Source organism: Orycteropus afer, unplaced genomic scaffold (assembly GCF_000298275.1).
Source record: "Orycteropus afer afer isolate SDZICR_OR568_19922 unplaced genomic scaffold, OryAfe1.0 scaffold00015, whole genome shotgun sequence".
NCBI classification, from domain to species: Eukaryota; Metazoa; Chordata; class Mammalia; order Tubulidentata; family Orycteropodidae; genus Orycteropus; species Orycteropus afer.
In genome coordinates, this window is record NW_006921602.1 from 19,056,764 (window position 1) to 19,072,269 (window position 15,506).

General features: G+C 41.5%; 1 protein-coding gene across 1 annotated transcript in view; it reads left to right on the forward strand.

Annotated features, from left to right (window-relative positions):
• The window catches only part of MYO1E (myosin IE), a 158,906-nt gene that overhangs the window by 142,297 nt on the left and 1,103 nt on the right, over positions 1–15,506 (forward strand). Inside the window, exon 27 of the mRNA XM_042783283.1 lies at positions 10,310–10,479. Within this exon, the coding sequence (XP_042639217.1) occupies positions 10,310–10,479 (170 nt within the window). The remainder of the gene's footprint in view (positions 1–10,309; positions 10,480–15,506) is intronic.

The following is a 15,506-nucleotide window of genomic DNA, read 5'->3' on the forward strand; positions in this document are numbered from 1 at the left end:
CCAGCTAGGAGCATCTGTCAGCCAAAAGTAGGAAATGTAGGAACATCGTGTCTTAACCAAGGCTGCTCCCTTCCAGCCCTCAGCTATGTGGTTCCCTATGTAAGTCTTATCATCCTTTGCTGTCTTTGGGACACACAGGCTATCTGGGTAATTGGCTATGAAGCTAGGAGGAGAGATCACCTTCGCAACCGTCCACCAGGCTGATTTCCTGACTGCCTGTTGTGTGTAAAAGTCTAGAATCTTAGCCAGCCTCCTCTTGCTACCCTTCCATCTGCAGTGTGAACATTCCTTAAGAAATATTACTCTGGTCCAAGTGCTGAGCTTTCTCTTAGTATTTATTTTCTAAAACACAGAAAGGTGAAAATTAAATTAGTTTCTCTGTGATGTGGCTAGAGACCTTCAGGAGCCCCGTCTTTACCTAAATTTAACACCTTCTCCTCTGGACCAAGAAAACATGAATTGCATTTATTCCACAAGAAGTTTTTGGAAGAAACAGGGAATTTTGGGATCTCGAGCTTGTGCCTTTCCATAAATAAGAAAATTCCTATGTACATCACAATTCCAAATGCTGACCTTGAATTTACTCAACTATAGAAAAAGAAGTACCATAGTCTTTCTTGGGGTGTTCACACTCTTTGGCTTATCCTTGTTTTTTTTTTTCCTCCTGCACCTCCATGCATTTTTCTTTACATTTAGCACAAGCAATCATTTCTTTTGGATCATGTAATATGGTTAAAATTAAATGGTATAATTAGCACCTCAAGTTATTCAGGAAAGTCTTTGTCAGTTTAAGTTCAAGTCAGTTTTTTTTGGTGAGTGCCTGAAAGACTTCACTAAGTTAATTACCATCCCAAGTGGTAATCTTTACCCTTGCGTTGTCATATTTGTGTACGTTGTTGTGGCATTGTGTTGTTGTGGCATTGTTGTTGTTATCATTATCCAAGAATGCAGAGGAAATGATTGCCTTGCCGTCCTTTTGCATAGTTTTTGTAAAGTCTGACTCCGGTTTATGGATCTCTTTTTCATTCTCAAAGAAAGAGACCAGCTTAAGCAAGGACCATATAAAAGAACAGTTCATTCATGTACCTCTGCTCTGAGTTCGTAGGAATACTTTATTTGCCAATCAAATGTGCTTTTCATTTTCCCTTGTACAAATGAAATGTACATAATCTACCTCCAGTCCATTAATGGAAGCATTAAAACCCAGACTAGAAATGTCTTTTTTGTTGGCCTCTATAATCCTGTGGTCCATTTCATGGGTGGAAGACTTCAGGAAATTTCAAGATACTCCAGAGAGTAATCCGACTAGAAGTTGGAGAAACAGAAAAATACTGAACGTGTTCAGTGGTAGGGCATCTGGCCACACCACAAAGGAGGGATCGATAGAAAAATTTAATGCTGTCTGTGTGTCTCTTGTCAGACCTCTCCTAATGGAGTCATATTTTCAAGGGGCTTAGAATTTCCAACAAGTGTCCAATAGCAATATTTCTTAACCCATAATCTACAGGAGGAGCGGTGGATCCTGGCCCAGGCAGACATGGAGCTTAGGAATTCCTGGCATCCATTCCCACATTTCCAGTAATGTTTATAGATTCAACCTTTTGGAACAGGGCTTATTTTTAAGGGCCAATGAAATAAAATGCCATTATTTTCTTTCTTGGAATTTCAAGACATAAATTTCACATCTGCAGAACAAAGAGGTGATATTTGAAAGCTTAATCCCTGTTCTCCTTGGCATAGACTCTAGGCATACTCACTCAGGAGGTAAAGAACTGCAGATGTGGTCACAAGAAATAGTATGTACAGTGGGCATGGGATTTGCAGTTGAGAGAACTAGATGTGAGTCCCAATTCATTTTCTGATTCATTCATCCAGTATTTACTGAGCCAGATGCCTTCTAAGTGCCAGATGTGGGCACATGGACCATTTCACTGATTTCCAGCTGTGCTACCTCATGCTTTTCACTTAATCCTTCTTTATATTGATGTCCTCACCTGCATAGTAGAGATAATAATAATAGTAAAATAACTTTTAAATCCCATTCCTCAGGGTTTTCTTGAAGATTAAATAAGGGCTTTGTAAACTGCAAAGCACAATGCAACTTGAAAGTTCTTTTTCATTTTGTTCTAGTACTGTTATCCATATGCTTTGGTCTTCTGTGAAAATGTTAATATTCTGCTAGGATTGAAAAGTGGGAGTTCTCTGGCCCAGTGGCTTTTATTCTCAAGAACTCACATTTCTGGCCAGCACAGAGCTCTGGGTTCCATGAGGGGCTAAGCTTCAGACTTTGCTGGCTAAATGGGGGAGTGGGCAACCTAGGGAAGCCAAGACGGGGGACCAGTCAGGGAGATCTCTCCTCACACACAAACCCACATGTAGTCACCACACCTGTGATGCAGAACCAAAGTACAACGAAGACCTTGCAACAGAAACCAGATTCTAGAGTTCATTTGAACAATGGCTTAAATAAAAGTCAAAAGCTCTTTCTCACTCTGAACTGTTTCAGTCTTTTTCTAGTTAAACAGGAGACTGTCTCAGTTACCATGTGCTGCGTAACAGAAATACCATAGGTAGATGGCAATAAGTAACAGAAATTTATTTTCTCACAGCTTTGGAGGCTAAAAGTCCAAATCAGGGTGTCAGCTGTGTCAGTTTATTCCTTGGTTCTTCGGGGTTCCTTGACACGTAGCCAGTCCTCACATAGCATCTGTCTTCCCCCTTTGTGTGTATCTCTGTGCCTATTTCTTATTTATTTATTTATTTTGTAATTCAGAAGTGATTAGGTTTAGGATCTATTCCCACACTGGAATGACCTCATTAACGTAACAGAAGATATTTCCAAACAATATCACATCTGCAGGTACAGGGACCAAGAATTCAACACATATTTTTTAGGAACCCAGTTCAATCCATAACCCATCCTTTGCTCCAGTCCCCATAACAACTGACATCCCATGGAAAAGTGACAGGCATTAGTGGGTCTGAGGGAATGAATCAGCCCTTAACTTAGAGAAATTTGTCCTTAGAGATGTCATATGGGGTCTTGTTTTTTGCAGGCTGTTTTGGCATCTCAGAAGATTCCTCAGTGGTCCACAAAGACTGAAATGTCTTTGTATCCTGCCATCTTGGGACAAAGATATCTCTTGGTCTTTCATAGTCACTAATATCGGGCTTCTCCTGCTCTGCAAGTTTTCACCAAGTAAACTGAATGTAATGTGCCTAAGTGATTGTTGTTGTTGTTGTTGTTGTGTGCCGTCGAGTCAAACCCAACTCATAGTGACCCCTCCTTGGGTTTCTGAGGCAGTATCACTATGGAAGTAGGATTGCCCAACCTTCCTTCTGAGGAGTGGCTGGTGGGTTTGAACCACCAGCCATCTGGTTAGCAGGCAAGTGTCTTAGCCACTATGCTACCAGAGCTCCCAAGTGATTAGGAAACTTTATTTGCATTTTGGGTTATAATGTGATTGCATTAGAGATCTAACACCCCACCCAGAGGAAAGAACCTGCTCTATAATGAAATTGTTGGAGCTCAGCTTCTTGGTGTGTTTGTTATCATAATGGGATATAAACACAGTAAAGTCGGGTTTACGAGTTACCCTGAAATGAAAGGTCAAGTGGTAAAAAACTAAATTACATTGTGTACATGTTACTGACAATGAAATGTTGGATTTGCTCAGTGATGTATATTTTTATAACAATATGCTAAATTATAAATATATAATTATATATAATATATAATTTTTATATATAAAGTGAACCTCGATTACTTAAATGTCAACAGGAAAAATAACTATTCCTGTGAGTCTAAAATTCTTGCTATAACCCCCATTTTCCCAATGAAATTATTGTTTTATAACCCAATTTTCAATCATGTGAGGTTTCTCAGGATTGCAAATATCACAAAATAGCAGAGTATCAAAATTATCTAAATGCTGCATCTCTGTTATAAAACAAATGTGGAGGCAAAGCAATTTCAGAGGGAATATGGGTTGTATGGATGAGTGGAAGGCACTGGTGGTTCAGTGGTGGAATTCTCACCTTCCACACAGGAGACCTGGTCTCCATTCACAGCCACGGCACTTCACACGAAGCCCCCACCCATCTGTCATGGAGGCTTGCATGTTGTTATGATGCTGGACAGGTTTCAGGGGGGCTTCTAGACTAAGACAGACTAGGATGGAAATCAGTCATTGAAAACCCTATGAATCACAAAGGTCCAATCCATAGCCATCCAGGGGATGGTGCAGGCCAGGGCAACCTTTTGTTCTGTTGTGCTTGGGGTTGCCTTGGGTCGAGGGCTGACTCAGCAGCAGCCAGCAATGGGTTATCACAGTATTGGCATGGGGTAAGTGTTTATCAACTGATTCTCTGGGGATAGAAAGGCTTGAGTTGTAGCTTTTGCTGTTTCAGTGGTAAAATATTCTGATCATGGCCAGTTACAAACTACTCACGTGACTACCACTGAATGCAGAATTGAGAAGCAATGCATAGTCAAAGACTTTCTATAATATTGCTACCATACATTCACAACAGAGCATAGGCAGGAGCAAAGTGTGGTGAAATAATTAGGAAGGGATGAATTATAAGCATATATTTGCTTTTAATATCATTTGTTTAATTATAATTTATATAATATAATTTTTAATAACACAAAATTCATGAAAACAGCCGGCCCTCTCAAGCTGGACTGAACCAGCTCCAGCAAGTGCATGTGAGTGTCCTGTTTGTTATGTAATGACTGTAATTCTGTCTTCACTGGGCTTGACCAATCACCTCTTGGCTGGTAGTGGAGGGGTGACATTGCCTCAAAGACCTCATTAATCAATTTCTGGCAGTCTGAAGAAAGTCATTCTCCTGATTATTAATTACACAAGGTCGCCATCTAGTGGACATTGTCAGCACTGCTTGCTTTGTCTGACAGTTTTGGTTTTTAAGGCCGTTTTGAGCCTAACATCAAGAAGCCCAGGCCCTTGGTGGTGCAGATGGTTAAGTGCTTGACTACTGGCCCAAAGGGTGGTGGTTCAGATCCACCCAAAGGGTTCTCAGAACACAGGCCTAGTGATCTACCTCCAAAAGGTCACAGCTTTGAAAACCCTATAGAGCACATGAGGCAGCTAGGAATCAGAATCCAGTTGACGGCAACTGACAACACTGAGCCAGGACAATGTCTTTCTCACTGATTGTTCTCTGCTATGATGTCTAGGTCTACTATATGGTAAAAATAGACACTGTGACTGCTTCATTTGCACAGACTTCCTGTGTTCTGTAGAACATGTTACGGTAGGGATTTTTTTGAGAGCACCCTGTAAAGCTTGCTCAGAATTAGAAAGGATCTGGGTGATTTGCCCATCACATGCCAGCCTGTGGCAGAGCTGGGCCTCAAACCCAGGACCCTTAAGCCAGTGCTCCTTCTCCTTTTGCAGACTGTCATTTGGTCAGATTGAGGCCACCCTGTGTGCCTAGGCCTGGTGGGGTGACTGAGGCCACAGTAGTGAGGAAAAACAGGTCTAGTCCCTCCCCCAGAGATTCCAATATCTTAATGGGGAGATGACCAAATAGTCACATTAGTCAATAAAATGCTACAAAATCTACCCACTGCCCTGAAGGAGACAATGAGAGTATATGGAAGGGGGTTGCTCATGTCTGAGGAAGCAGTGATGACAATGAGGTCCAAAGGCTGAGCAGGTCTTAGCAGTGCTGGCTGGAGGCTGAGGACAAGCCCCAGGTACATGGTAGACCTAGGAGCTAGAAACATCAGTGTGGCTTTAGTTCTCGAGCCCTTAACACATACGCAATGATGTTTAGCCATTGATGAAACCAGCTGAAAAATCCCAGGAACCCATGTCAGTCATTTCATGGGACTGTCGTGAAGGTGAAATGAAGCAATGCTTGTGGCAATGACTAGCACAATACTTGGCCCCTAGCACAACCCAGGAGAGTGTTATCTGTATTTCATACAGCTACAGGGAGGGGTTCCCAGAAGACAATCCATCTGTTACTCCTCCCAAGAACCATGGAGATATGTTCAGATGTGAGAATGAGGCAGGAGTGACCCAGGGGATGGAAGGCTCTGCCATATGTGTGGTTCACTTTGGGAAGATGCTGCCCTGTCAGAGTAATTTGACCCTTTCCTGGTAAAGGGGGACATTTTAACAGGACAGAGCCAGACAATGGTGACCTCATGGTTCCTAAACAGACCCTCCCCAATGCAGAACTACAGAGCTGGTCTCCCCAACCCATCCATTCCTGCCCAGCCCTGATTAGATCCACTCCCCCAGTCTATACTCCACTGCCCAGCAAACCTCAGAGCTGCCCTGGACTCCCATGTGTTCCTGGGGACATTTGTGAAACCCTCTTAGCCGAGGGAGAAATGAACAGGTTGCTTACACTGCCCCTGGTGAGTTGTCCATGGCCTGGGACAGTTAAGCTAGCTATTGCCCTGGGTCTATACAATCCACGCCCATGTGATGTCTGTCCATTTGTGGAAATCTTCTTTAACTTCTTCCAAGGATGCTTTGTCATTTTTAGTATACCAGTCTTGCCCTTCTTTTGTTAAATTCTTTCTTAAGTATTTTATTCTTTTTACTGTTACTGCCAATGGGATTGTTTTCTTAATTGCATTTTTTGGATTGTTCATTGCTGGAGCTCTGGTGGTGTAAGGCATTTAACTACTAACCAGAAAGTTGGTGGTTCAAACCCACCAGCCACTCCACAGAAGGAAAACTGGGCAATCTACTTCCATAAAGATTTACCTCCTCGAAAACCCAAAGGGGGTTGCTACGAGTCAGAATTGACTCGATGGTGTGAGGTTTTTTGTTGTTGTTGTTTTCTTTGGTTTTTGGTCATTGTTAGTGCAGAGGAATTTAGAGTTTTGTATTTAAAAAAAAAAAAACCTCACTGATGTCAAATTGGATCCTACTCATAGTGCCTCCCCCCCTTGGGTTTCCGAGGTGGTATCAGTATGGAAGTAGATTGCCCAACCTTCCTTCCAAGGAGTGGCTGGTGGGTTTGAACTGTCAGCCTTCTGGTTAGCAGTCAAATGCCTTAGGCCCTATGCCACCAGAGCGCCCAGAGTTTTGTATATTGATCTTATGTCCTGCAATCTAACTGAACTTTATCAGTTCTAATAGTTGTTAAGGAACTTTAATAGTTCCTTAGGGAAAAAGCTTTGTGTCTTTCACCAGTAAATATGATGTAAACTAGGAATATGTGGACAGGAGGCCCTAACTCCAACCAGGGCTTAGGATTTCTGTGAAGAAGGCAGTAGGAAGGTGCCAGTGTGCCTGTGGCCCAACGTGAGGCTGGGAGGTGAGCAGGGGCCATACTTGGTAGGGACTTTGTGGCCTCATGAAGGGTTTTGGTCCTTTTCCCAAGAGCAAAGACTAGCTGTTGGAAGGATTTTCAGGTGGAGGGTGAGGTGACCTAATAAACGCTGAGCCAGCATGGTGGTCAGGGGGTCTGGAACTGAAGCTAGTGGCAGGAAAGGCATGAAGGAGCAAGAACAAAGCAGGCTTAGTCAAAGCTGGAGGGAGGTGGGCGACTCCCAGGATGGTTATGTGAGTGGCGGGGAAGGTAGTCCTGCCTTACAGGGATGATTCTGCCATCCTCTGCCCACTTGGAGCCTTTGCTGAGCCTTGGAGGCGGTGGAGTGGGGGGATAGCAGTGCCTAACCCCTCACACTCTTTGGGCTCCAGAGGCCCCATCGACCTGTGCTAATGACGATAGGGTTTTCCCCCTGGACATAAACCAGACCAGTTGCCATTGAGTGGACTTTGACTGTCATCACAACTCCAAGTGTGTTAGCAGAAATGTGCTCCATGGGGTTGTCAATGGCTGAATTTTAGTAGCTCACCAGGCCCTTCCTGTGAGGTGCCTTGAACTTCCAGCCTTTTGGTTAGCAGCTGAGTTCATTAACCATTTGCCCTACCCCTGGCCATAATAGAGGCTAAATTTCCATCTACAGATATATAGTGAGAGAGAGACTGTATGTTCACATACACTGCACAGGCGTGCACTGCCAGTCCTGCTTCACAGAACCCCCACACCAGAGACTTTCCTCCCTCACAGGGTGTTCTTACACCCCTGCCTCCACCCTCTCCTTTCATTTCCTTGTTGCTGGGAAATCAGAAATCAGGTCACTCCTGGTATCTAGGCTGAAGGCTCTTATTAACCAAATGCGACACAACCCCAATATATAGGTTGCTTAATTAAAAGCCTGCTTGCCTGGCCAGCTTTCAAAGAAGAAAGCACTTCTCAAACAGGGAATGGGGATTTCCAATAGACAACAGATAGGAAATGATGTCATGCTAATGGTCCATAAGATACCTTTTCTCTTAGATAAAAGAATAATAATGGGAAGGGGGGCGGGCTGGCCTGAAAAGAACAGAGCTTGAGTAGCCTTCAGGATGGCTGCCTTCCTTGCTGGCCAGCCGCAGGCCACACCCAAGGACTACCCCATTGAGAGTCCTACCTCCAGCTGGCGGCCAGTGCTGCCTCCCCAGCTTCCCCCTCCCAATCTGACTTGTTCCTCAGCACCTAGTTAACATCTGTCATCAAACAGCCAACTTTGCAAGCTCTGAAAGGGGAGCAGGACCCTACCTCCTGTGAGTGTAGCTTGAGCCCCAAGGAAGGACCCTCCCTTTTACTACTTCCTCCTGTAGGTTTAAACAGACAAGGCCAGGCCTAAAAGACAGCCCACTGTGTTGAGTCACCACAGCCCAACTGCTCTCGGAAGAAATCTTATGCTTAAATTTCTCCTGTTAACATAAGAATATAGCTCTACTTTGGTTTGTTATTAAGCAAAGTGGGAGGGGGAGTGTTTTACTGTTTTTTTTTTTTTTTTGCTAAATGAATTTAATGAAGATACTTAGTAAATAACTATTTCAGATAAAGAGCTCATTTCAATACAAACAAGTTGTGTGCCTTGAGACAATGTATGGATAGTCACTTGAGGCAGCATAGTATGTAGATTTTAGATTTAAAGCCAGAAGACCTGGGTTAGGGTTCTAGTCCTAACATTTTTGACTGCCATGACTGCGGTACCAAAAACTCAAACCAAACTCACTGCCATTGAGTCGGATCCGACTCACAGTGACCCCTCCTTGGGTTTCCGTGGCGGTATCTCTACGGAGGTAGATTGCCCAGTCTTCCTTCCGAGGAGTGGCTGGTGGGTTTGAACTGCCAGCTTTCTGGTTAGTAGTCAAATGCCTTAGGCACTATGCCACCAGAGCTCCTATGACTGGAGTAGAGGGTAGAAATGGCATGCCATGACATCTACTAGGTAGAAATGACAGATGCTGTTAAACATCATACAATACACAGGACGGCCCCCTCAACAAAGAATTATCCTACCCACCATGTTAATAGTGCCAAGGTTGAGAAGCTCTGCTCTAGGTAAACACTTGCATAAGAATATTCACAGCAGCATTTTTTTCATAATAGTGAAAAACTGGAATCAACCCAAGTTGCCATCAACTGTAGTCTGGATAAGCAAATTGTGACAGTTGTACAATGGAATAGTTTAAAGCAACCAGAATGAACTCCAAGTACATGCATCAACATCTCAGAAACTTGAGTGGGTAATAGAAGAATATATGTAGTATGATGACTTTATATAGTTGGAAAAAGAAAAAAAGAACAGGCAAGCTAAGTATATATTGTTTAGGAATATTTACATGTGCAGTAAAACTATAAAGAAAAGCAGGGAATTATTGATACAAAAAAAAAATGTTGGAGAGTGGTTGCTTCTGAAAGGAATACAAATGGTGAGAGGCCACGAACGTCAGGCTTCTACTGCATTGACAGATGTTCCATTTCCCAAGTTGGAAATGCATTTTACTATTATTTAAGTGTACATATGTGTATGTGTGTAAATAAACACACACACACACACACACTTTATAATATTAGTATGTGTCTTTACTACATTTCCTTCTATGCTGTGGAAACAATAACAGCAGTTAAATATGGCAGTGCAATGGTTAAGCACTCAGCTACTAACTGAAAGATTGGTGGTTCAAATCTATGCAGTGGCACCACAGAAGAAAGGCCTGGCAATCTGCTTCTATAATGTTTACAGCCAAGAAAACCCTATGGGGTAGTTCTACTCTGTCACATGGGGTCGCCATGAGTCAGAGTCAACTTCATGGCACCTGACAACAACATGTACTTTTGCAATGGCCTTGTGAGGGAGGGAATTTTCATTCTTAGAGAAAATTTACAGAGTGAACCTGGGCCACTAGCTTCTAAGGGTAGATACTGCTGCCTCCCGTTGATTCCCATCTCTTATTCATCTCCTTTCTCTCCACAGTGTCCGGAGGCAAACCACAAGTCGGCCTCCCCCAGCAGGGGGCAGACCGAAGCCCCAGCCCAAGCCTAAGCCTCAGGTGCCCCAGTGCAAGGCTCTGTATGCCTATGACGCTCAGGACACAGATGAACTCAGCTTCAATGCCAATGACGTTATTGATATTATCAAAGAAGGTAAGCACGTGGCTAGAGCACAGAGTCATTTTGCTATAAAAACTATAAAAAAAGTTTAACATGAAGAGAATTTATGAGCTCCTGTAACTGAAACTTGCAAATAGGCTTCAGACTCAGTTTGATCAGGACTCCAGCTTCATTTTTTTTTAAAATCCTTCTATCAGCTCTGCCCCTCTTTGTATATGCCTCTACTTCATGCTGTGGTAGTGTAGTGCCTAAGGCATTTGACTGCTAACCAGAAGGCTGGCGGTTCAAACCCACCAGCCACTCCTCGGAAGGAAGGTTGGGCAATCTACTTCCGTAGTGATACTGCCTTGGTAACCCAAGGAGGGGTCACTATGAGTTGGGTTCGACTCGACGGCACATAACAACAACAACCTCTTCATGCTGTTTCACTTCATGGTAGCGAAATGCAGCAATTTCAGACCAGCAGATCAAAGTATGTCTGAAATCTGCCATCTTTGGTTTCACTCTGATTGGATCAGATTTGGTTTTGTGCCAATCCCTAAGCCAATCTCTGTGTCAAAACAAGCACTTTACCCTGACTGTGTTAGAGCAGGCAGTGACTGCCCTGGGAAATGGAGTGAGTTTATCCCATCCAAACATCATGGCTTCTACACAGTGAAGATAGATGGAATGAAGCTAAGTAAATGCCCTACAACATCCATTATAAAAGGGCAAAGGGGAAATAAAAGTGGTTCACAGGCTTGGTTGAGTACTTTTTAAATTTGGTGGAGAAGATAAATTAGAATACAATGAGACTATATTAAAAAATTTTTCAAACATACATGCTTATGGAAGAGTAAAAAACAAAGATAAACTTCCTCAGGATGTTAGAAAAAGTAATGTGAAGGAAATGGCATTTGTGTTGAAAGAAGGAAATTCTCTCTGAGGTAGAAAGGAGGAAGGAAAGAGACCAGTAAAGCCTAGAAGGAACCAGTCATTTTAGGAAAATGAGCGGACCCTCGATAACGATGTACAATCTTCAGGGAGAGGTCATGCGAGGTCAAGCTAGAAATGGCCTGCTCTTGCAGGGCCCTGAACATCAGGCTCAAGAGAACTTATAAAGGCAGTGGGGAACCATTGAGGTATAGACCACAGAGCAGCCATACCCTGAATGAACAGTGGTTCTCACCAAGTTTAGCTTTCAGGAAGAGATGGCCAAGCTACCATCCAAGGCACAATTGGTCTCTGTTCTCCTGGAGCAACAGAGGAAGAAGGAGAGTCAGAAACAGGAGGAGGATATGAAGAATGTGGCAAATTGCCTTCATGAACAACTATCCCCTTTGCCATGAGACCAGAAAAACTGGATGGTGCCCAGTTATCATTCCTGAGCATTTTGATCAAAGATTTCATAGAAGAATCCTGATCAAAAGGGGAGAAATGCCGAACAGGATTTCAAATTCTCATGAAATCCAGTCTTTCTGGATGAACACCCAAAACTATTGCCCTGAGATAATCTGTAAACCTTATACCAAAAATATCCCCTGAGGTCCTCTTAAAATCAAAAAGAGTTTTAACTTAGCTAGTAAGGAATGTCTGTGTTAAGCATTGTGCCCTTTCAAGAACTATCTACATGGGATCAAGTAGACAACAGCAACTCCAAAAATTAGATAGAAAACTCAAGGAGCAGGAAGATTATGTTAATAGGAGTGGAACAATTTGGAAAAGAGAGGTGAGAATGATTACATAACTTTGAAGAGTATAATGTCACTGAGCTAGACAGGCAGAAATTGCTGAACTGTTGGATGTTCTGCTGTATATATTTTCAACAACAACAACAAAATTTTTAATAAAAATGAGAAGGCCAAGGATAATTCCTAGAATAGTGCTTTTAACAGGTTCCCTCATCATGTGAGAATTGTAGGTCCCTGCACCAACCCCTTCTACATGACCTCTAAGCCTCATTTTTATCTCCTTTAACCATTTTGTTTTCTATAATTTTTTTTTTTTAATTGTGATTTGGGTGGAAGTTTACAGAGCAAATTCACTTTCCATATAGCAGTTCACATACACTTTGTCTCATGACATTGACTACAATTTACCCCAATGCAACAGCTCCCCTCCTTTTTCCTCCCGATAGTTACCTCTTCCCTGTGTCCTTCCCTCCATGTACTCCTGCCCCCCAAGCTATGTCCCTGTGCATACACACCCCTTCTATTCTCCCATAATTGTTCTCTCCAAGGAGTGTATCTATCTAATATGAATGTTCACCTCATATGTCTGTCTTTTGTTTGGCTGGAAGCCACAGATGTGGGTTCAAATTCAGACCTGAAGGGCAGCTAGGGGCCATAGTCTCAGTGGTTCCACCAGGCTCTATCAGACCAGCAAACCTCGTCTGTTTTTTTTTCCTAAATGATTCTAGTTTTGTTCCAGGATTTCCTACCTAGATCCCCCTCTGAGTGGTTGACAGTGGTAGCCAGGCATCATCTAGTTCTCCTGGTCTCATAGTCATACAGGCTGAGGAGCACATGCTATACCAGTCACTTGGACTAATTGTTTCCATGAATCTTTGGTTTTCTTCATTCTTCTTCGCTGTGGATGAGGAAAGACCCATTGTTGCATCTAGATGGCTGTTTGCAAGCTTTTAAGATCCCAGTTGCTACTTGTTTTCTATAATTTTTAATATTTTAAGCCATTTAACATTCTTTTTCAGAAGTGTAGGAATAACAATGAGCGTTGAAAACAAACAAAACAAAAAATTTTATCACCAGCTTTGTTCAACAAAAACTTTGGAAATGACTCAATATCAGGATTCACTAAATAAGTTTGCTATCCATTCAGTGAACTTCAATGTGAAAGTTTTATTAAAAATAATGAGGCATATTATTTAAAGGGTAGAGAGTTTCTGTTCTCGAACAGAATACAAAAAGATCTGGAACCAGATGGTAGTGATGGCCACACAGCTTTGTACATGTACTTAACGCCACTGAATCATACACTCAAAAATGGCTAAGATGGTCAGTTGTATTGGGTATATTCTGCTGCAGTAAAGCAAATGAGGAAAATGAGATAGCATAGATTAGAACTTTAAAAAAATGATATAAAAGTATAGTTACTGTATTTATTGACATTAAAAGTTGTTCATGACAAAAAGAATAAAGTTACATTCTAGACTGTGGAATATAGTCTCATTTTTGTGAAAACATGTAAACATATAGAGCTATATGTGTGCATGCATATATATTCTCACATATGTATGTGTGAATATATTAATATTAAGGAGTTGTAGAAATGTTAAAAGTGGCCATCCTTGAGTATTGAATTTGCAAATGAATGTTACTTTTCATTTTGCAATATATTCACATTTTCCTAGAAAAAAACATGCACAACCAGGTATAATTAAAATTAAAAATTTGTGTAAAATATAGAATCCTAGAAGTTATCAAAACATGCTAACTTAAAAATTAACACTGTCATTTAAACAGTGTGGTGTGAGTGCAGGAATAAGCATGTAGATAAATGGAATAGAACAGATTCCAGAAACAGACCGGTGTATATGTAGACATTTAATATGTGATAAATGTGACATTTGAAATCGGAAGAGAAAGGATAGAAAATTACTCTCCATTTTGAAAAGAAAATAAAGTTGATTTTTACCTCACACAAATAAATATCAGAAATGAAAGATCTAAAAATAACTAAATTATAGTCTTAGAAGGAAACCCAGAATAGTATATTAATCTTTGCATGACGAAAGCTTTCCTCTGCAAAACGTAAAACCCAAAAACACATTCTGGATTTAACCTCATTGAAAGGCTAAATTAAAACCTTCTGCATGGTGAAAAGCACCAGGAGCAAAGTTAAATGATAGAAAACAGACGAGGAGAAAATATTTTGCACATATCATTAGTTCCTTGCCATGAATAATAAGAAGACATAGAATCCAGTCCAGAAGTAAGCAAAAGCTGTACACAGAAAAGCCCTACGAATAACCAGTGAGATGCAAAGTAAAACATGTCACCTGTTATGACACTGACAAAGAATAAAATGTGATCTGGTCTATATTCCCTTATCCAAACATTTGGAGCCAGATGAGTTTCAGAAATCAGAAATGGGGGCTTTTAGGAAGTTCATAAAAAAAAAAAGAAAAAAAAAAAAACTCTGCCATCGAGTTGGATCCGACTCATAGCAACCCCTCCTTGGATTTCCAAGGCGGTCTCTCTACGGAAGCAGATTGCCCAGTCTTCCTTCTGAGGAGTAGCTGGTGGGTTTGAACCACCAGCCTTCTGGTTAGCAGTCAAATGCCTTAGGCACTACACCACCATCTCTGGTAGAATGTAGGAGAAACAGGTCGTATTGTTTGCCTCCGGAAAAGGGATCTGGGTGGCTATTTTCAGTTTATCCTATGGTAATTTTGAAAGTATTACCTATTACAAAAGATAAATTAGATTTTTTAAAAAAGGATAATAGAAAGCCCATGTTCTTTGACTTGGGGATTTACTCTATAAAATCTCTTTGTACATGAACACAGATACATGCATTAATAGTAAAAAATGGGGAGAAATGTCCACCAATAAAGGAGCAGTATTATAAATCTAAGGAGCCCTAGTGGCACAGTGGTTAAGCACTCCACTGCTAATCAGAAGGTCAGTGGTTTGAACTCATCAGCTGCTGTTTGGGAGAAATATGTGGCAGTCTACTTCTGTAAATATTACAGCCTCGGAAACCTTATTGGGCAGTTCTACTCTGTCCTATAGGGTCACTATGAGTCAAAATTAACAACAATGGGTTTATATAAATTTTGGTATATATTGCAGCTTGTTAAAAAAAAATGAGGTACGAACATAATGATTACATATAATGAGTATTAAAAAGCAAATGCAGAATAGTAAAATATAAAATGGCATATTTAAGGCATCTCACTGCTAACCAGAAGGTGGTGGTTCAAACCCACCAGCCATTCCACAGAACAAGACTGAGCAATCTACTTCTGTAAAGATTTACTACCTTGGAAACCCAATGGGGGTCACTATGAGTTGGAATCAACTCAATGACAGTGGTTTGGGTTTTTTTTTTTTTTTTTT